This window comes from Conger conger, chromosome 9 (genome assembly GCF_963514075.1).
Source record: "Conger conger chromosome 9, fConCon1.1, whole genome shotgun sequence".
In the NCBI taxonomy this organism is placed as follows: Eukaryota; Metazoa; Chordata; class Actinopteri; order Anguilliformes; family Congridae; genus Conger; species Conger conger.
Genome location: NC_083768.1, coordinates 15,858,362 through 15,879,649, shown reverse-complemented (window position 1 = coordinate 15,879,649; position 21,288 = coordinate 15,858,362). Strand labels below are relative to the sequence as shown.

The 21,288-nt window shown below is 43.3% G+C and overlaps 1 protein-coding gene across 2 annotated transcripts; it reads left to right on the top strand.

The window, feature by feature from the left end:
- The first annotated feature begins 4,939 nt into the window (after positions 1-4,939).
- Positions 4,940-18,074, top strand: LOC133137526 (ubiquitin carboxyl-terminal hydrolase 5-like). Of its 2 annotated transcripts, none has more exons than XM_061255853.1 (20): positions 4,940-5,210; positions 5,560-5,688; positions 6,045-6,099; positions 6,227-6,354; positions 6,602-6,747; positions 7,321-7,505; positions 8,315-8,409; positions 9,391-9,584; positions 9,950-10,021; positions 10,409-10,481; positions 10,578-10,703; positions 10,964-11,117; positions 11,213-11,387; positions 12,282-12,370; positions 13,191-13,319; positions 13,758-13,901; positions 14,044-14,186; positions 14,795-14,945; positions 15,484-15,568; positions 17,134-18,074. In XM_061255853.1, the coding sequence occupies exons 1-20, from the start codon at positions 5,103-5,105 to the stop codon at positions 17,225-17,227; spliced, it is 2,475 nt and encodes an 824-aa protein (XP_061111837.1). In that variant the 5' UTR covers positions 4,940-5,102; the 3' UTR covers positions 17,228-18,074. The 2 variants fall into 2 exon arrangements, with proteins under 2 accessions (XP_061111837.1, XP_061111836.1); XM_061255852.1 differs by having other exon boundaries at positions 13,191-13,376.
- Positions 18,075-21,288: the final 3,214 nt, after the last annotated feature.

Below are 21,288 nucleotides of genomic sequence, written 5' to 3'. Positions count from 1 at the left end.
CAGACTAAATGTCAGAATGGAGAAAATATGTGATGTAAGTGACTTTGACCTTGGACCTTGTTGTTGCAAGACAGGGTGGGTTGAGTATCTCAGAAACTGCTGATCTCTTGGGATTTTCATGCACAACAGTCTCTAGAGTTTGCAGAGAATGGTGCAAAAAAACAAAAAACATCCAGTGAGCAGCAGTTCTGTTGGCACAAAAACACATTGTTAATGAGAGAGGTCAGAGGAGAATGACCAGACTGGTTCGAAGCTGACAAGAAATGACAGTTACACAAATAACCAAACATTACAACAGTGGTATGCAGAAGAGCATCTCAGAACACACAACACGTCAAACCTCTAAGTGGATAGGCTACATCAGCAGAAGACCAATAAGTGTATATGGATGCAATACTTTGGGCTGTGGTTCAAGTCCAGAGCATCCCTCAGATGCTTTGTTGGTTAACATCAGGTATATAAAGACACTGCTGTATGACAGATGTAGGACAGCATGTTGTGCAAAGTAAACACGATGCAATGTGGGACACAGGATCCTAGTTTCTATAGAACCAAGGAGCTATGGGCCTTGCAACCTATACAGCAATACTTTCCATAGTGAACCAGTCCTTGAGCAAAGTGATAAGGGTGCTATCTCTCCTTGCCTGTGACACACCTTACCATCATTCTGAAGTAAACAGAACCAAGACAGAAGAATATCTGTCGCAGTTCAAAAGGCAACAACATATGGATCTTGTCATTAACATCACTGCTGTCACCATCTTAGTCACCATCATATCTAGTTGCAGTTGGAGCCTTCCTGGCAATACATTATTCATATACAGTATCCTCCAAAACTATTGGAACAACAAGGCCAATTCCTTTGTTTTTTTTTCAATACACTGAATACAGTTGGGATTGAGATAAAAAGATGAGCATGAGACAAGAGTTCCGAATTTCAGCTTTTATTTCCTGGTATTTACACCTAGATATGTTAAAATTACTTAGAACATAGCACCTTTGGTATCAGACCACCCAATTGTTAGGTGAGCAAAAGTATTGGAACAGAGAGTATTTAAGTAAATAACACTTAATATTTGGTAGCATATCCCTTGCTTGCAATAACTGCATCAAGCCGGTGGTCCATTAGCATCATCAAACTGTTGCATTATTCAACTGTTGCAATCCCCAATACTTGTACAATGGCGCTGATTGACTTCCCACTTTTCTAAGCTTCAAAATGGCTTGCTTTTCTCCCAAAGACAGCGCTCTGGTCTTCATGTTGGTTTATCTCTTCTAACGCAGATGCAGTCTTCACAGGCAAAACCCAAGGTTAACATCAAGAGTAGACAAACTACTTATTATTTAACTAATCAATCTTAACAGAACACATCTGGGAAACAAGAAACACCTTTCAGTCACATGTTCCAATACTTTTGCTCACAAAAGTCAGATATAAAAGGTGATATGTTTCAAGTTGTTAAACAAATATAGATAAAAATACCAGGAAATAAAAGCTGAAATTCGGATCTGTCATCTCATGTGCATCTTTTGACCTCAAACTCCATTGTCTGCTGTATATAGCAAAAAATAAGGAATTTACCTTGCTGTTCCAATACTTTTGGAGGGGACTGTATATTAATGTTTTCCCCAGCATAGAGGTCTCCACAGCCAGAGTTACCTGGAGGTGTGTAAATGTTAATGAGCATTTCATGTGTCCAACATTCTACTTCATGTGGTGTGCTATGAATAGGTATGCTTTTCATGTTTGACATTTTAAGGAAATTTTGACATTTAAATTATATATTCAATTACTACATTCAATTACAGTGGAATTTTCAAAGTGGAATACATTACTGTAATTTACTTAACATTATGAAAATTACTTTTTTTAAATATAATTTTATGAGAAAATAAATTAAAGTAGTAAACCCCTACTGTACTGTTTGTCTCAAGAAGCGCCAATATAAAGCGGTGTCCAGTCCTTCTGAGTATAAAGAGGTTAGCATTAACCTCTTGCTGTCTACGTCTCGCTCCACTTCTCACCGTCTCTCTCCCTCGCTCTTATCCTAACGAACTTTGACAGAAGCAGGCTAACAAACTTCCTGATCACTTTCTGGTAACCAGCTCAGGGGCAAGGGGAACATTACATACCCTCCGTTGGACTGGCCCAGGAAGTGATGCACCTTAACCTGATGATAGAAGAGGGAGAGGGGTAGACTTTTTCCTTTTTTTCTTGAACCGAATGAACACAAGATTGCTTGAGCTTGGGTGCTCTCACAGTCACACTGTCTCAGGGGTCAGTGATGCACCACAGTGGAAGAAAGACAGTGGGGGAAGGAGCACGCTGCCACTGAACATTGAATGTACAGTAGATGAAGGGTCTTTGGAGAGCAGAGCTGGAACGTGGACAGGCACATTGGATGCCCTGGTGCCTAAACATAAGGCCTAAACATCAGTCACATTACCAGGGACCTGGGCTGCTCACTTGGTGCACTAGCTGTGGGACACAACCATGCCTCGATACACTTGACTATGCCAAGATTTTCCGTTTTCCCAAAGACTGTGATGTCACATATCTACACCGTGTTATTGAAGGAGCATGCAGCTTTATTTAGTATGTCATAATCAAGTACTGGTTTCCTTTTTCCATACACAGTGACCTAGTGACTGGATATTTGAGCTGGAGAGAGGATATAAACACAATGCTGATGTGAGTGAGATGACGAGAGTGAGTGGAGAGGTTAATACAAAAGAGGCCAATTCGTTTTCTTTTCAGCCCACTTAACTGCTGAACATGGATTGTAGCACAGGGCAGCTAGGGGGTTAATCCAGTGTGCACTAATTGACTCGACTTGACACTATAATACCGGGCCTCCTTCCCAGAGTGCAATCGAGGGGCAGAGCTGGCAATAACAGGAAGGAGAGACAAGAAAACTTGAGTAAACACTGCAGATATATACAGCAGGTACCATCTCAAATTCACTTCCAGTCTTGACAGCTTCATTGGCTCCAATGATTAGATTACAACTTGTCCACCTATAGTTCCTGCAAGCTACTGAAAGGGATCTCTTAAACCCAATGGTTCTTCAGGACCAGTGGTGGGCACAACTACATACAGCGGACTCCAGAATTATTGGCACCCTTGATAAACATGTGCAAAAAATAGTATAGTAAACTGAAAAATAATATAGTTATTGACAAAAGCTTTCATTTTCAGCATGTGTAGTGTGCTTTATTGATAATTAAATGAAATCAACCAACATGTTACATTTTTCCCCAGGTTTCACAGTCATTGGCACCCCTGGTAATAATTTCTGAATAATTGATATCCTTGAGTTTGTGCTTATGGGAGGGGCTTTTCCCATGCTGAAGGATGACATGCTTGTTACCCCATTTTTATAATCTAGTGAAACAGTGATGGAATGACACAATAGGGTTCCTTTAGACTGAGATTAACTAAACCCATCGGCCCTCTCTCATAACCAAGACTTCTAGCAGTTATAACTGCTACATACTGAGACCTCATTCATGACCGTACAGGAAATCATTTAAAAAACATAATACACAATTAAAACCACTAACCAGTCAGCGGATAACTGATCATCATCCTTTCTGCTCTCAAAGGCCACCTCACTGGCAACATCTGTAATAAAAAGTCTATCTGGACAAAGTGCCACAATGCACTGTAAGTGATGAAAGAGTATCATGTTAACACCTAAAATTCAGTTTTTAGCAAAACACACACATGCAAGTAATGCAACTTTTTCCTTTGGGGTGGTTGGGGGCACTCAAATGTCCTTACTGCCCCCTAAAGCTCAACGTTGAAATTGCACAATGTAGCCTGGACTAATTCTGTAACAGTATCATGATCTACAACTTTTACATTATATCGCTGAAGGAGGGTTATTAGCACCCACGCCTTTAAGCCTTGCGGAAAATAATCTCAACCCAGCTAGAACACCAATGGGTGCTGATCATAATGAAACTTAAAATTGGTCTTCATCACTCACCAAAAGACTGACACAGACAGGATAGGGGAATGGCTACTGACCACAGATTGCTAACTCTGCCAGGATAGTGCATCAGCATTGTACCCTGTAACTCAAGCTAGGTTTTGAAGCAGCTGGTAGCTGGTTGAGCAGTTATACCAGCACTATACTCAACATGGTTTGAACAGCTCAAGCTACGTTTTGAAACAGCTGGTAGCTGGTAACCAGCTGTTTCAAAACGTAGCTTGAGCTACGTTTAAGCTGGCTCGCGTTTAAGCACACAGCACGTGGTATTCGTTAAGCATAGTTTTAGCGAAATATAATCAGGAGTCCAAAAAGCTAGGAAATCACATTGGATAATATATTTTTGCGAAATATAAATGTAGGCCATTTAGCCGACTGTGATCTCTATTTTTTTTAACCGGGACCTTTCATGTGTAACATATATGTATAAATATATATAAAATAAAAAATATTTTTAATCGTGAGCTTTATATTCTAGTGACAAGGGTTAATTTCATAAGGATACGGATACAAAACACGGACCGAGAATTTACAGACTTTCGTAAAACGTCCCAGGACAGGCAAGTTGTGTTCGATCTGAGGGTGCAGGTGCTTGCAACACCACTCCCAGCTGCACGGGGGCGATGACGTATTAACTGAACAACAACAATAACTTTCTGCTTTCTCATCATTGGCAATCTGACGCCACCGTAATGATTGTAATTTTGCGCAGTAAAAAACAGTCCGGTGCAACTTTTACCCAAGTGTTCACATACAACTCACACATAAGTCTCGATTCTAACATAAACAATAATAATATCAGAATGTATACTATGTGATCCAAAATGTATAATCTGTTAATTAAATACATTCCGGTACATATTGCTTACTGTGCTTGGATTGACGCTCATACTCACAGTATTACGGCTGGTACCCACAAAACCGTGTTTGTCGGTGGCACTCAAGCCCCGTCTTTTATCAACTGATGACACAGGACCACAGGACCTAGATAGGGTGGTAGCTAGGATCATTGGAAGAGGAGGGAGTGAGCGACTGGGAAAACAGGGAGTTGGCTTGGGAAAAGGGAGTGCCCAAGAGACAGAAGCTAGCAAACCATTTATTAGAGAGATGGCTGATGTGAGTGAGGTTTTGATGTCTGTTCTGTCCACGATTCGGGTTCCGAGGCCCGGAGATCGTGTCCACAAAGACGAATGCGTCTTCTCTTTTGCAAATCCGGTGAGCGCATGTATTCGTAGTTAGCTCTCTCGTTATTATTTAATTTCAATGTTTTACTTTTTTTTACGCTGCCTGTGCATGTCCACGTTTTCTGCCACATCAACGTATATGTCCCTTGTCGCGCAGTCTCATTCTGCTTCACCACTGTGCTGTGTCACTGTGGGCTTGATATTCTATTCCATTGGTTCTCATCCATCTTTATCATTTTTTCCTGTTATATTTTAAGTATCCCCCTTCGTCATAGCATTTGTTTTTTATGTACAATCATCAGCATCTGCAGTCATCAGATTGTACCCGTGCTCGCCAGCTACGACACCGTACTAACCACATTTGTTTACATGTGTCGCAGGAAGCAGAGGGTGGTCTGTATGTGTGTATGAACAGTTTCCTTGGCTTTGGTGCTCAGTACGTGGAAAGACATCACAATAAGAATGGCCAAAGGGCGTATCTGCACATCAAGCGCACTCGTAAAGCCCAGGTAACCACCTGCTCCCTTAACGACCTTGCTGCCAATGATGATGCCTTCAAGTACAAATAACATGTTATACTGCATTTAAAGGGGCATTATACAATATTGCTCAACAAAAGTAGATCGTTTTTTTTTCTTCAAGTTTTGGAATCGGATATGCAATCCAGATATTTCAATGCTCTTTCTTTTTCTGGATAGTCCATTCACTTTTTGTTTAAGTCTGTTAATCTGTTGTCATGCCTAACAACATTTTACACTACTGAGACAATATGGCTGACAGGATTCCGTGTTTTGCTTTGACAGATAATTTTAGCTAATTTGCTATCATGATGTGTAAGAATATATTCTGTGTGATGTGCTTACAGAAAGACGAGGACGCAAATTCTGACTCGCCAAAAAAGCCGATACGGTTGGCTATTGGTAAAACACTGGGTTTAGCCTTGTCTTTTTATTAAATTCAAATTCTGGTATAGTATGTGAGCAGAACATAGTACAGTACTCTTCCAATCCATCGCTCTCTCTGTTCTCTTTTCCCTCTCTTTTCCAGGCATAGAAGGGGGATTTGATATAGAGCAGGAGCAGTATGAGGAAGAAGTCAAGGTTGTCCTCTTTCCTGACAAACAGGAAGTGACATTGGAGGACCTGACGACCATGCCCGATGTTGTCAGGGAGCGGGTGAGGCCTGTCAGGTTGAAAAGACTTACAGTTAATGAAGAAAAAGATGCATTTGATTGGTTTTGCCTTGCATGGGCCTCAAAGCACTGTACAGTGACGGAGGGTGACTTTCTCGCTGTATACTGTAGAATGCATCCGTTTCTCCCTGCTGAAGCAACAGCTGTGCTGTATGCACAGTTCTTGCGGATGGTAGCCCCCGGCTTTAGGATTGGAGTCGTGGCTGCTGAGTCATCCTCTTCCTTCACAGGTGTCGTTGTCCATGACGGGGTTGGTGTCGGCAGACTCGGTGTCCCACACCATCCAGGTGCAGCAGTGGGACGGCGAGGTGCGGCAGGAGTCCCGGCATGCGGCCGACCTGAGCCAGCTGGACAACGGCGTCAAGATACCTCCCAGGTGCAGGACGCGGGCCTCGGTGATCTGCCTTTGTGTCTCTCCGGGCCAGTCAGAGTGTGTGTGTGCGTGCGTCTTTGTGTCTCTCCGGGCCAGTCAGTGTGTGTGTGTGCGTGCGTCTTTGTGTCTCTCCGGGCCAGTCAGTGTGTGTGTGTGCGTGCGTCTTTGTGTCTCTCCGGGCCAGTCAATGTGTGTGTGTGTGCGTGTGTGCGCGTGCGTGTGGGCGTGTGTGGGCGTATCTGTGTGTGTGAGTGTGTGAAAGTTCATATTAAAGTAATGTGTCCAGTTGGAATAGGGTCGATTACATTTCAATTCATTCAGTTCAAGAATTTAAATACATTTAAATTTATTACCTGAATTGACTGACCCAAACTCCAACCCCAGTAGTGTCTAGTGCATTGCTAAATAATTGTGTGTTGCCCGCTTCACTCTTAACACATTAGGTTAATTGCTACACTGTAGATAATCCACAGAACCACCATCGCAGGATCCGATGTGACCTCACTACACAGGCCCATACCCCACTGGACACCCATTTCCCTCACATCTTCTCTCCCTTTCCCCTTTCTCTCTCAGCGGGTGGAAGTGTGACGTGTGTGGCTTGGAGGAAAACCTGTGGATGAATCTCTCAGATGGGAAGATCCTCTGTGGGCGCAGGTACTTTGATGGCTCCGGAGGCAACAATCATGCCCTTGCGCACTTCCAGCAGACCGGATACCCCCTAGCTGTCAAACTGGGTACTATTACCCCTGATGGAGCAGGTGAGGATGGGGGGGAGCTTTGAATTCATATTTGTATGATATGATTACAGTATAAATTCAGAGAGGTGGTTCTAGAGAATGGGGGGGGGGGACTCTTGGAAGAAAGTCCAATGGGGCCATTCTGGATGACTTTTACTGTCATCATGTGACCTAAAATTCCTAAAACCCAGCCCTGAGGGGCCCCACTGATGCTTGGGGCAACAGGCAGTTGCCTGATTTGCCTGTTCACTGCCATTCATTTCTGATGCTGTGGTAGATACTCTTGCGGGGACTTGACATTAGATTCTGACTGACAGTAAAAATCCAACGGCATGTAGAGGTGATAACCCCAGTCTCCAGGACAAATTCTCAGACGGGCCTTCATTCCCCTGGGTTTTAAAATAAATCTTCATTCTTAAAATATGATTTCCCATTTAAAAATGTATATACTATGTACAGTGCCCTCCATAATATTTGGGACAAAGACCCATTAAGTCTTGATTTGCCTCTAATTTGCCACAATTTTAGATTTGGAATCACACAATTAACATGTGCTGCACTTTTATGGTGCCCTATGTAAAAACACTGCTGTAATTTCTACATGGTGAAACCAAAATGTATAAAAATGCCATTTATTAAAATCTGACAATGTGCACTTTGTGATTGTGTTTTTTTTATTACAAATCACAAATTGTGAGGTACAGAGGCAAATAAATAAATGGTGGGTCTTTGTCCCAAACATTATGGACATGTGCACACTCTACATGTGTGGAAGTTTAGATGAGTTAGAGAACTGAGTCATTTGGCGTCTTTGTTTATGAATGTTTCAGATGTGTACTCCTATGAGGAAGATGACATGGTTCTGGACTCTAAGTTGCCGGAACACCTGTCTCACTTTGGCATTGATATGATGACCATGGAGAAGGTATTGTAAAGACTGAATCAGATCCTTTATTTCAGATCCTTTATTTACTGTCATGTTTACTGTCATGCAGTACTTCAGTGCAGCATCCCCATGACTGAACCAGGACCTTGGGCTGCTTTGTTTGAGATGAGCGGTGTCCCCTACAGGAATATTAACTGCTTATCTATCTTTTATCTGGGCCTGTATTCATTAAGAATCTTTGAGTGACAGTGCTGATCTTGGATCAGGTTGCCCCAGTTCATATCCTAGCCTTATTCATGGGTCTCAGAAGTCATGTTGTTATTCCATTTAGGTTCGGAGACATCCAGATCAAAATAATTGATGGCCTATGTGAGAAATTAATTCCATTTTCCTAATTTTCTTGAAATAATATATGACATCTGGATGTTTCAAATAATAATTTTATCAAAGAATAGATTTTATGTCAAAAAAAGTTATTCAAGTAGTTTCTTTTAATTTATATTCATATGACTAGCTTGAAAAGCCTTGCCACAGAGCCGCTAGCTGTGAATACATAACATTTGCAGCAGTGTTAGCTTGCTGTTAGCAAAATAATTATTTTGTTTGGAAAACAGCATCAGAATTCAGTGGATCGAGCGCCACTTAAGAGAAAAGTGTGTGCAGATAAACCGTGCAGCTGCCAGCCAGCTGAAATCACAGACCGTGACGGAGACGGTCCAGTGAAACATTGATTTTCTCCAGAGAGAAATTCTCTGTTGATCCGGAAATCCATATTTGGGCAAAGATTTTAGGTCATACTTACAACGCCTATTATGAACCACTAGTTGAAAACTGATCCTAAATCAGCCTTCCTATTATAAGGCGCTTTATGAGTACAGGTAGGTCTTGTCATATGGCACAAGGCATGAAAGGACTAACCGAGCCCCACCCAGGGGCACTTAGATTGAGCTACTTGGGACAGGAAGGCTGCTGGATGCCAATGTGCGTCATGGTTCTTTCCATGTGTACTGTGTCTCTTAGACAGAGAGAACGATGACTGAGCTGGAAATTGCGGCTAACCAGCGTATGGGGGAGTGGGAGGTGATCCAAGAGTCGGGGGCTACGCTGCAACCCCTGACAGGCCCCGGCTTCACTGGAATGAGTAACCTGGGGAACAGCTGCTACCTCAACTCTGTCATGCAAGTGCTCTTCACCGTGCCGGACTTCCAGCGCAAGTCAGTACTGGTTTTTACCCACCTCAGATACAGTGTAAAATCAAGGGAAAAAGAAGGGCTAGATAACCAATTGGCAATATCCAACCAAATCATCAAACATCCTATCCACAGCATAAACAACCTGAGTGCATAAACACATCCTGTGATGTTTTAGATCAGTTCTAAGATGAAACTGCAATATGCTGACTTTGTGGAAAGGCAGCAGGTTTACGTGACAAAATTGGATTCAGTTTATGAGTATTTCGGTAAAGATGTAATAAGATGTAAATCATAGAGGACGAGACCGTTTGGGGCAGGGCGTGAAATTTCTCTGCCCACTCCCCTCTGTGTGACAACTGTCTGTACACCATGTCCGTGTTCTGCAGGTATGCCTCCAACATCGAAAAGATTTTTGCCAACGCTCCAAGCGACCCCACACATGACTTCAAAACGCAAGTGTAAGTGTTTGCAACATTGTACTGAATATTTCACAATGTGAACAATGGACATTTGTGTACACTGAAGTGGTGTAAACAGCTTTTGGCACAAGATAAAGAAGAAAGTAGCGGACTCTACTCCCTGTCTATCTTGAGCTCTCCGATGTGTCCTTAGTGCCTGGAGTTTTAAATTAAAACACTACAGAGAGTGCATGGCTGTGGCAGTTGTACATTATTATCTTTTGTTTTCCACTTTTTGACTTGCGCTATTTGTTGTCTCAGTTGAGCAGTAAATTGCTGTGTCAGTTGTTATGGGAGGCACAATGGAAATGTTTGCCCTTCATGTTCAGTTGCAGTACTTCAGTGTACTGGTGGATCGATGTCTGCATTTCTCCATCTGTGTTTCAGGGCAAAGTTGGGCCATGCCTTGTTGTCAGGGGAATATTCAAAACCTGCCCACGACTCTGAAGATAACCCCAGTGTGAGCCCTGAACGTACAGTTACGGACACATTCTTTTCTGTATTTCTGAAGTCATAATATGTATTATATATTCAAACTTTTTTCTTTGGCACTCAGGGTGATCAGGTCGGCATAGCGCCGCGAATGTTCAAAGCATTAGTTGGTCGAGGACACCCTGAGTTCTCCACCAATCGGCAGCAAGATGCTCAGGAGTTTTTTCTGCACTTCATTAACATGGTGGAGGTACATGCATTTGATTTCCTGTAAATTCCTGTGATGTTGTATGCTTGACCTAACATGCACTGTTTTATGCATGTTAGCTGAAGCACTTAGCATAATTAAGTCCCTCCCGCGCCACCTCAGCTGATGCTATGCGTTGGGAGTGCTGTTTCTGTCTTTGGAGAAGTAGTTCCACTGACTGGCATGTTGCAATGAAAGGAAGTGTGTTGCAAAAACAGGAAGACGGGATGGGGTCTTTCATCTCTTGTTCTGCTCCTCCACAGCGGAATTGTCGTTATGGGGAAAATCCCTCTGAGGCCTTTCGCTTCCTGGTGGAGGAAAGGATTGTCTGTCAGCAGTCAAACAAAGTCAAGTACACACAGAGGGTGGACTACATCGTACAGTTACCTGTGCCTATGGAACAAGCCACTAACGCAGGTGAACTACATTTCCCAGCACCCACTGGCCTTTAGATTTTTTCTTTTAATGGACCATTGCAAAATGGAGACTTACAAACATCTGCTGTCCATCAGATGAGCTGCAGGAGGTGGAGCAGAAACGTCAGGAGGCGGAGGCTGCAGGCGTGCCCCCTCCTCCCACCCCCAGGGCTTATATCCCATTCGATGCCTGTCTGGATGCCCTGAGTGAACCTGAGACTCTCGTAGACTTCTGGAGCTCTGCTGTCCACGCCAAGACCACTGCCAGCAAGTACGGGCTGGTTTCGCTCAGTATTGTTGTGGGCTATTGGAGATCAGTAATGTTAAGTATAGTTTAACTGACAACAAGAAGAGATCTGCAGTATGTATACAGTGGTTTCTGTGTCAGAGGAGTGATGTAGGTAGGTGGCAGGTGTTATTTACGTAACGTTTGTAAATGAATGAAAATGCACATGTACAGTATCTCATGATGATTGCTGTAAAAAGATACTTTACGTTATAAATAATCCAGTCCATGTAATCATGTTTGTCATAAGACATTTTGCTCTTAATCAAGTCAGCACAATAATGAACCAAATGGGAATGTTTGAGATACTGTGCCAAGTAAACAAAAGCAAAACAGTGTCCTGGCAGCTGCTATATAAATGCTTTAGTGAGTGCTTGAGTCAACCCAGAAACTTGCCCTGGGGGTTTCTTATCATAGGACCACACCATCAGCCCTATAATTCACATGAATTATCCAAGAAGAAAGAAGTCTAAAAGTTTTTAGATTTTTGGCTTCAAGAGGCACATACTGGATAGGGCGGCACGGTGGTGCATTAGCACTGTTGCCACGCAACAAGAAGGTCCTGGGTTCGAGCCCCGCCTGGGCCTTCTGGTGTGTGGAGTTTGAATGTTCTCCCCGTGTCTCCGTGGGTTTCCTCCGGGTACTCCAGTGTCCTCCCACAGTCGAAAGACATGCTGGTTTGGGACTACAGATGAAAATAAGCTCATTAGCTAACTGGCACATTTATATTGATGTGGAAACTGAAAATGTTGATTAATATGCACTGTCCCTGATATATTAAAAAGATGTAGTTACAGTGTTTCTGTAATGTTCCTGAACAGCAAATAGGCAGAGTCTCTGCATTGCTGACTTGACATAACTATCCTGTGTCTTGCTTAGGACGACCAGCTTTGCGTCCTTCCCTGATTATCTTGTCATCCAAATCAAGAAGTTCACCTTTGGCCTGGATTGGGTACCAAAGAAGCTTGGTAAATACTGTCTTTCTAGAGTCTTCACCTGAACTGTCATTTGTAGTCTCTGCCAAGCATAAGTCATGTTAATAAAAAACAAATGTTGCCTCTCGGCTAATAGCACTATCTCCCTATTTTACAGTTTGTTGTGGTATGAACCAGGCCTACGGAGAGCTCAGTCTTTAAATGGAGGGAAATAAAAGCATTATCTTACTGTTTTCCAGAGGCTGCAATGTAAGAGCGCACCTGAATTCAAAGCCGTATTGATAAATTGGAAACTGATAAATTAGCTAACTTCAGTGTAAACGAGAAGGTATCTGTCAATGTGATTAGCCTACTGTGACTGGAGTGCAATGACATGACACAGTTGGCTTTGCAGAGTGGGTTCAAGTTGGTCAGGGCTGCTTGGGTAACTGCTGAAAGAGTATCCTGTAAGCTACCCGACTGTTAGTGATTGGCTGCCCTGGTTGGTGCTAGCTCCGGTATAGTATGCTCTCAGGCTTAAAGTGTGAGACACAATCATTGGTTCAGGGGCTAGTGCACTGGGACAGCGCATCCACTTCAGACTTCACTGCTGCTGGTGGGGGCATGGGCACAATCTGCAGTTGAAATTGTACTTCCCTCTAGGGTCTTTCAGCGAACCTATCCCTGGTTATGGGTATGCACTTTGTTGTACGTCGCTCTGGATAAGAGCGTCTGCCAAATGCCAATAATGTAATGTAATATAAAATTTGATGAGAGGTGGGTAAGCATTGCACTGCTTGCCTTAATTTCATATATGACTGTACTGAAGCTTTACAGACAGGGATGAACAACTTTGTTGTTTATTTGGTTCCAGATGTGAGTATTGATGTGCCTGAAACACTAGATCTGAGTTCGCTCAGAGGGACTGGGCTACAGCCCGGGGAGGAGGTGCTTCCGGAGGTGGCCCCCCCTCCTCTCATGACCCCTGACGTGGAGGTCAAAGGTATCCTGGGCTCCCACGGCAACGAGGATGACGACTCGCTGTACTCCCCACTGCTGTGTCAGTCTGTCTGTATTTTATCCTCACTTCTGTCGGGCCTCTCATCTGTCCACTGTGTGGCTTTTGGTTTCCATCTTTCCTTCCTTTTTATTTGTTTCTGTACCTTTGTCTGTTTTTGGTCCCCTTTTTGTCCCCACTTTTCTTTTACATTTGTGCTTAGTCATGCCCATAAAATGAATTTGGTCCAGTGTGCTACTGTGAGAACATACTGTATTGGCTCACGTTTTAAAACAGTTTCTTCTGCCTCTATCCGTCTCTCTCTCTCTCTCTCTCTCTCTCTCTTTCTCTCTCTCTCTCTCTCTCACTCTCTCTCTCTCTTTCTCTCTCTCTCTCACTCTCTCTCTCTCTCTCTCTCTCTCTCTCTCACTCTCACTCTCTCAGCCCCTGTACTAGATGACTCAACAGTGTCCCAGCTGTGTGAGATGGGCTTCCCCCTGGAGGCCTGCAGAAAGGCGGTCTACTGCACTGGGAACACTGGGATTGATGCCGCTATGAACTGGGTGATGGGTCACATGGACGACCCTGGTGAGTGGAAAGGGTCCATCCGATGGGTCAGAAAGCAGCTATGGCTGTGTCAACATTAACATTATGATAACAATTGGAGCCTACTTGAAATATGACTAAATTGTTTTTGTTCTCCCGTCTACCTCTCTGTGATTGGCTGCAGACTTCTCTGCCCCCATGGTGCTGCCGTGCGGAAGTTCGGCCCCGGGGTCCACGCCCACTGAAACGTTATCCGAGGAGCACTTAGCAACCATCGTCTCCATGGGGTTCGGCCGAGATCAGGCCACACGAGCGCTGCGGGCTACGGTGAGTCTCAGCGCTTACACCAGTAAGTTAACCCACTGCTGTGCTTCCTCCGCGCAACAGTAGGAAAAGCACATATCTTATGCAGTGCGGATAGGGCTGTTTTCTTACTGATACAATCTGTATTGTATCAGCATTCCTGGAGAGTCAAATGTATATGGGTAAGATTGTTTTGAGTCTAGCAGTTGTTGCTTTGTATTTTCATTTGGAAATATTAATGAAACTCTATCCATAAAACAGTTCATAGGAATGATTAAGAAAGGCTTTCAGCTGAGTGCTAGAACATATGCACACATGGTCCCCACCTTACATACCAATATGTACAGAGCCTAACTGTATAATATTACCTTATTCACATTGCACCCGACAATTATTTGTTGGTAAAAATTACTTTTAAATATCTTTCATGCATGCCAAATCCTGATTTGTGGCTGCAGAGTTTCAATTTCCATAGCATTAGGATAGCATGTCCTTCATGTTCTTGCCAAAGCAGACCTGTAAAAGCAACATTACTAAATGCAGCTGCTTTTTCTGCTATGATCTGAGATCATCATGCTCTTCTGCTGCCCCCGTTCTCCTCTCTCTGTCTCTCTCTGGCCCCATTCTCTCAGAGCAATGTTCTGGAGCGGGCGGTGGACTGGATCTTCTCCCACCTGGATGACCTGGAGTCCATGGAGGTGTCGGAGGGGGGTCGCTCCGCTGCGGAGAGCGAGGGCGGCAGGGAGCCCCCCCCAGGACCCCGCGTGAGGGACGGAGATGGAAGTCAGTCACGGGGCCCCCCTCAAGGAGGGGAGGAAGCAGGGAGGGTGGAGAACGTGGGCAGTGGGCTAGATGGATGAACATCTAGCTATGTAATCCTGTTTGCACTGTAGGGCGGCCTTCGATCCCCGGTGCAGCCACAATAAGATCCGCACAGCTGTTGGGCCCTTGAGCAAGGCCCTTAACCCTGCATTTCTCCAGGGGAGGATTGTCTCCTGCTTAGTCTAATCAACTGTACGTCGCTCTGGATAAAAGCGTCTGCCAAATGGCAATAATATAATGCACTGCAATGTGCTGTGAAAATGTTTCATTTCAGTGAAAATCTCAATTTAATGCTGAATAACAAAAGACAGAATGAAACCCCCTGAATCCAATTGTCTAATATTTGTAAAACTTACAGTCATGTAAATTTTATATTATTTAAATAATCAAATAAGATGCAAATCCATGAATGTTATGTACATATATGGACACACACACAATGTAATAATGTACTAATAATCTCCCTCCATCTTGTCCTCTCCTCTCTCATTCTTTTCAGAGTATGAGCTGTTTGGCTTCATCAGTCACATGGGCACGAGTACCATGTGTGGTCACTATGTCTGCCACATCAAGAAGGACGAGCAGTGAGAATCTTTGACATTTATACCACAGTCCTCACTCTCTTTACGCACAAAAACAAGGAATTTTTATCTTCCCGTAGGATCACTTAAAGGACATAATTTCAGCTACAGCCACTGAAATGGGTTTTGGCCTCAATTGAGGCGGGTCGGAAGCACCATTACCCAAAGAACTTGGCAGTCTTCTAACGTGTCTGCACCGGCAGTAATCTTCCTTCTGATGTTGCAGTGAATGACATTTTTTATGGTTATATTTGAAAGTTAAACACAAGGAAAGTGTTGGGCTGGACATATGAGCTGTTTAATTTTTAATTTAAATGTTTAAATGTTGTCAGCTTCAGAAATGAAAGTTTATCAATCAGTCAATTTATTTGTTAAGGTGGCTTTGTCACAAAGCAGCTTTACAGAGAACCGGCCCCCAAGAGTACGTCTAGGGCAACAGTGGCGAGGCTAACAGGACGAAACCTTGAGTAGAACCTGACTCAGTGGGGGAACCCATCTGCCACTGGTTGACGCCGGTTTGTTGTAAAAATGGTTGTAAATATAAACAGATTAATTATAGTACATAAATGTCCAATCCCAATTAATTAGTCCAAGCAGAGATTACTTCGGTCACGTAGAGGGATAGAAGGAACACCCAACGGGTGGCGCTGTCAGACAAGGGGACAGGTTTGGTGCTATAGCTGAATCAGCAGTGGCAGGAGCAGGGTGCACAGCTGGTCTTGGGCTGGAGCTCTGGGCCAGGAGGGGGTGCTCAGGAAACTTGGGCTAGAGCTCCGGGCAGGTGCCCAGAGCAGGGAGAAGAGGAACATAACATTGTTATGGGTTTCAGATGGTAATTGGTCAATCACAGCAGGGGAGAGAGGCGCCTGCATGCGATAAGGAAAACCCTGGCATCATATGGCAGCAAAGCTAAGAGAAACAGAGGCAGTGGCCAACACAGCCATGAGGGCAGGCTTGAGACAGTCACCACCAGACCATGACTGGTTCAGCTTAACACAGCGCTATCAATAATGATCCATGGCTGGTTCAGCTTAACACAGCACTACCAATAATGATGTTTTGCAACTTTGCCCCTCTGCCTCCACATGATATGCATCTACGTTAAGCATGAGAACAACCCTCTGTGCCCCATGGGTCAAAGAATAGACTCTACAAAGATTGGAGAGTATGGATCAGTCCATCCAAATGTAATTTCAGCCACCCTAAAAGCTGTGTACGCAGTAGCCATAGCCATAGCCATGGCCCAGTAGTGCCTGGAGCAGACATGGGACATGCTCATTGGCCACACAGCAGGCTGGGAGCAGTTGCCTCCCAAACGCTTCAGCATGTATACAGCCCTTAGAACCGGAGTCCTGTTGGTTTTTACTCCAACCTCAGTAAAGCACACCTCATTCAACAGCTAAAGATCCTGTTAGCTGCTAATTAGTAGAATTAGGTGTGCCAAATTTGGGTTGCAATGAAAACCTACGGTAGATCACCTGGAACAGAGATGGTGATCACTGCCATAGCATATTACTATTCAAGCTTGAATAAAGAGCATATTATTCATGGTTTTTTTTTCTTTTCAGGTGGGTGATCTTCAATGATCAGAAGGTGTGTGCCTCTGAGAAGCCCCCCAAGGACCTAGGATACCTGTACTTCTACAGAAGAGCGACTGAGTGAGAGAGAGTGGAGAAAGATACCTGTAGTTCTACAGGAGAGAGCCTGAGAGAAAGAGTGAAGTACTTGTGCTTCTACAGGCGAGTTACTGAGTTAAGAGAGAGGTTGAGATACCTCTACAGGAGAGTTAATGAGATGCCTGTAGTTCATCAGGAACATGACAAATTGAGAGTGAGATACCTGTACCTTTATATCAGAATGACTGAGAGATACCTGTCCCTCAAGCAGAGTACCTCACTGAATGACAAATACCATCTCTAGGAGTGACTGAGTGAGACAGAAGGGGTGAGAGACTAGTACCTTAGTTAGTTTGGGAGAGAGGTTAAGGGTATCTGTACCACTACAGAGTGAGATACAGGACTGAGAGGGACCTGTACTTCCATTGTAATGAATGAGTGAGAGAGATGGGTTAAGGCAGAAGAGTAGCTCTGAGGTCCAAAGAGAGGATTGGATGCAAATGGAACAGAGGTAATTGTTACGTACACAAGCGAGTGACAGATTAAAGGGGTGAATTAATAGAGGGAGGTGTCCATCGTGTCCTGGCACATTCCCTTTCCCTTTTCACAAAACTCATGAACTCTCCAAACTCAACCTCTCTATTCACTCTCCACTGATTAGCACTGATTGTGATGTTATTGCTGCTACGGCCAATTCCGGCTCCTGCTCTCCCCTGTGAGATACAGATTTAAGAAACCACTGACCAGAAAAGTTCAACCGAAAAATTTAACCGAATCCACTATAAAATTGTGCACACTTCAGACAAAGTGTTGCTTCTGGCAAATGTGGCAAGAAAGAGTGATAACTGTGTTCTCCCTGCTTTAAAAAATAAAATTGTGCATTCCTCCCTTAATTGCTGCCTGTGTGATTGTGTTTGTTGTCCAAAGTGGTGATGGGGAACAAAGCCATTTTGAATGTTGTCCACTTGGCATGGGGCTATGTGGCAACCAAAAAACACCCCCACCCCCAAAACTTCCTTCTTCTGATAGACCCACTCAGATGAAGACCCACTCCTTCAGATTGCACTGTTCCCATAACACTCTTTTGCTGTCATTTATTTGGATTTCCATTTGGGACTTATAGGTATAGCTATGTAGATAGGTTAAGTTGTCAAGTGGTATTCACAACACAAATTGTTCGGTTTACATTAAATTTACTGATTATAAATGTCTTCCTGCTCATGTCACATTTTCGTTTTCAGTAACACTGATATTCTGTATTCACTCTGAATCAGATCACTTGCTAAATGACTGAAGCTTGTTAAATTAAAATTGGACAATATTGCGATCTATAAAATGATAAATGATCCTGAAAACTAGGGGGTTTTCATTTGGGTCAAAGACATGCACATAACGTATGGTCCGCCCCTGGCAAGTAGCAAAAAGCACGAAGCATGAAAAATAGATATTAGCGAAAGCAACAAATTTATTAACAGAAATTATTTTAACCAAAAGGAAAAACAGTAACACAGGCAGCATGGATCTAAATTGGTTTCTGCAGAGTGAGAACCTACAAAGCAATCCTTATAAATGATTTCCAAACAGGTGCCGCCCATCCTGCAATCAATGAAAAAGGACCAAACCCCAAAAGGAAGACCAATACACCAGCCCCATGCCACATGGGACACCAGTGAGAGGGCTAAGGACATCACGATAATTTGTACATAACTATATGCAAAGACAGCTGGGGATAATTTATGAAACATGGCAACACTAAAACACTAAAATGAAACAAGGCTGGTCATTGACACAGAACCATTTTTGACCTGCCATAGGAATACTGCTTGTTACCGTGAAACATTTTCCATATGTCTCAGAAGTTATGTTGCAATAATTCGTTCAGCTCCCTAATAGATGAGGAATGCAGTTTCCATGTGATTCCTGTCCAGATTGGCTGTCAAGAAATCTCCACCCAAGAACAACTATTTCTTTGGGCTACACTGTTTCAGAATGCTATCCAGCTGCTGCTGCTGAAAGGAGTCATTCACTCACTCCCCTATGTGGGGGCATGTTTACATGAACAAATGTTTAGAAAGTTCATCAAAACTGCTTTTTCTTTACTCTGACGTAGACCCACTTGATGCCTCTTTAAGTAAACAATTGAGAATGTTGAAGAAAACTGCAGTTGGCTTTTCCTCATTTCTCTTTACCCTTTTTCCTTTAGTGTCACTCCTTTCCCAGTAGCCGTGCGTGCAACAACTCGATTTTAGTCACGTGCCAAAGCATAACTGTGGTCTCTATGGACCTTGAATGACACACCTGAGGGTAGTTGAAATTGCACACAATTCGTTTGCTTTATTCCCTGCTCCCACATCACTCAAAACCAAGGCTTATCTTCAGTAGTCCGTTCACGATAGCTAATTCTACTTCTGCATTTTTTCCATTCCAGAGCTGCACTATGTGTGCCATTTGGGGCTGTATCTGCGGGTTTGAGGACAAGAACATGATGAGGATTACATTATAATAGACTATGATGGATTATAATGGATATTTTTTGTAATGCAGGGAAAATGTATAAATGGTATCAGAGCAATGTTTTGAGTGCTTGTAGTCATAGGATGATTATAAAGATATGTACTATGCATGTGACTGTGCGTCATGGTGAGGTAGTTGTAAAGGCATGTTCTGTATGTATGAGTGTCATGATACAGTCATTAAGGCATGTTACGTGTATGAGTGTGTGTTTTAATAATACTCCCATAGGGGCGTTTGGTGTGTAAAACAGCATTTCTGGGATTTTTCATTTGTGTTGCACCAGTGTGTTTCTTTGTTGTATTTTGTGCCGCCGTATCATTGGTGTCACAAATGCAAAATAAAGGTTTGTAATCTGGATTGACGTGTTTGAGAGTATTCACTGACATTATAAACCATAAGAGAAAGGACATTTGTTTGAAATGTCCATGATTCATAATCTCTCCCGGCTGCACATTCCCCCTCATTCCTTCCATGAAGGTGTCTGCTCCACCTCTACTTCCCTGCATATGTTTCTCATTTGTCATTAACATAATGTATTACAGTATCAGTTATTCTACCTCGCTCTCTCTCTCTCTCTCTCTCTCTCACTCTCTCAATGCTGTACTGGGGTTCCCACCAGTAGAAGAAGAGGAACTGGGTCTCGCTCCATTTGATAAAATATGAGACTATAAACTAGTGTGATCCATTTCAAGCTCATGCCCACAGACAGACTTGTCTACCTCAGTTATTTATCTTGCTTATTTTGTTCATGTCTGAGCTGTCAACCCTATGGATGGAAAGAGAAAATGTCAGTATAAGTCACTGCAGGAGTCTGTCAGTGAGTCAGGAGTGTTGGCTAGTGCCCGGAGCTGAGGGTATACCTGGGTGGTGGGAAGTGGCACCACTGCTGGGACAGTTCTGCTGGACACACCTACTCAGAGTGGGAGAACAGGCCATGGGTCAGGTGAGTGAACATGGGGTTCAACTTCTAACCCCTTGATCAGTGCATCACATTAGCATTAGCCACTAGTGGAGCCTGTTATGCAATGTAGAGAAGTTGTTTGCCAGAAGATGCACTGCAGAATCCTATGAACCTTGCCACAGAGATCTCTCTGAGAAGTACAGTTTCTGTCACATGAATTCCTCTTTGGTTTGTCAGGCATGAGACATTCAGTACCAATCGTTTGGTCTGTGACCACAGAGACTTCACATTCGACACTAGTACATAAAACATCCCATGTCGGCCTGTTTCACTGTTCTCGCATAGATGGTGCAATTCAAGAGAATTTCCATTAGAATACATTACATTACAGCGACGTATAACAAAGTGCATACCCATAACCAGGGATAAGTGTGCTGAAAGACCCTAGAGGGAAGTACAATTTCAACTGCTTACCTGTACAATAAAGATAAGGACCAGGGCCTTTTTTTTTCTTTTTCTTTTTTTTTTTAAACAAACAAATAAACAAACAACAAAGCAAAAGTGACCAAACTTAACTATCCAAACACTGTTTACCTAGCCAACTAAAAATACCAATACACAAAGTAAATCACAAAGACAACAATTGAGGTTCACAGGGAGGTAGGGAGGGACGGGGAGAGGTGCTGCTTGAA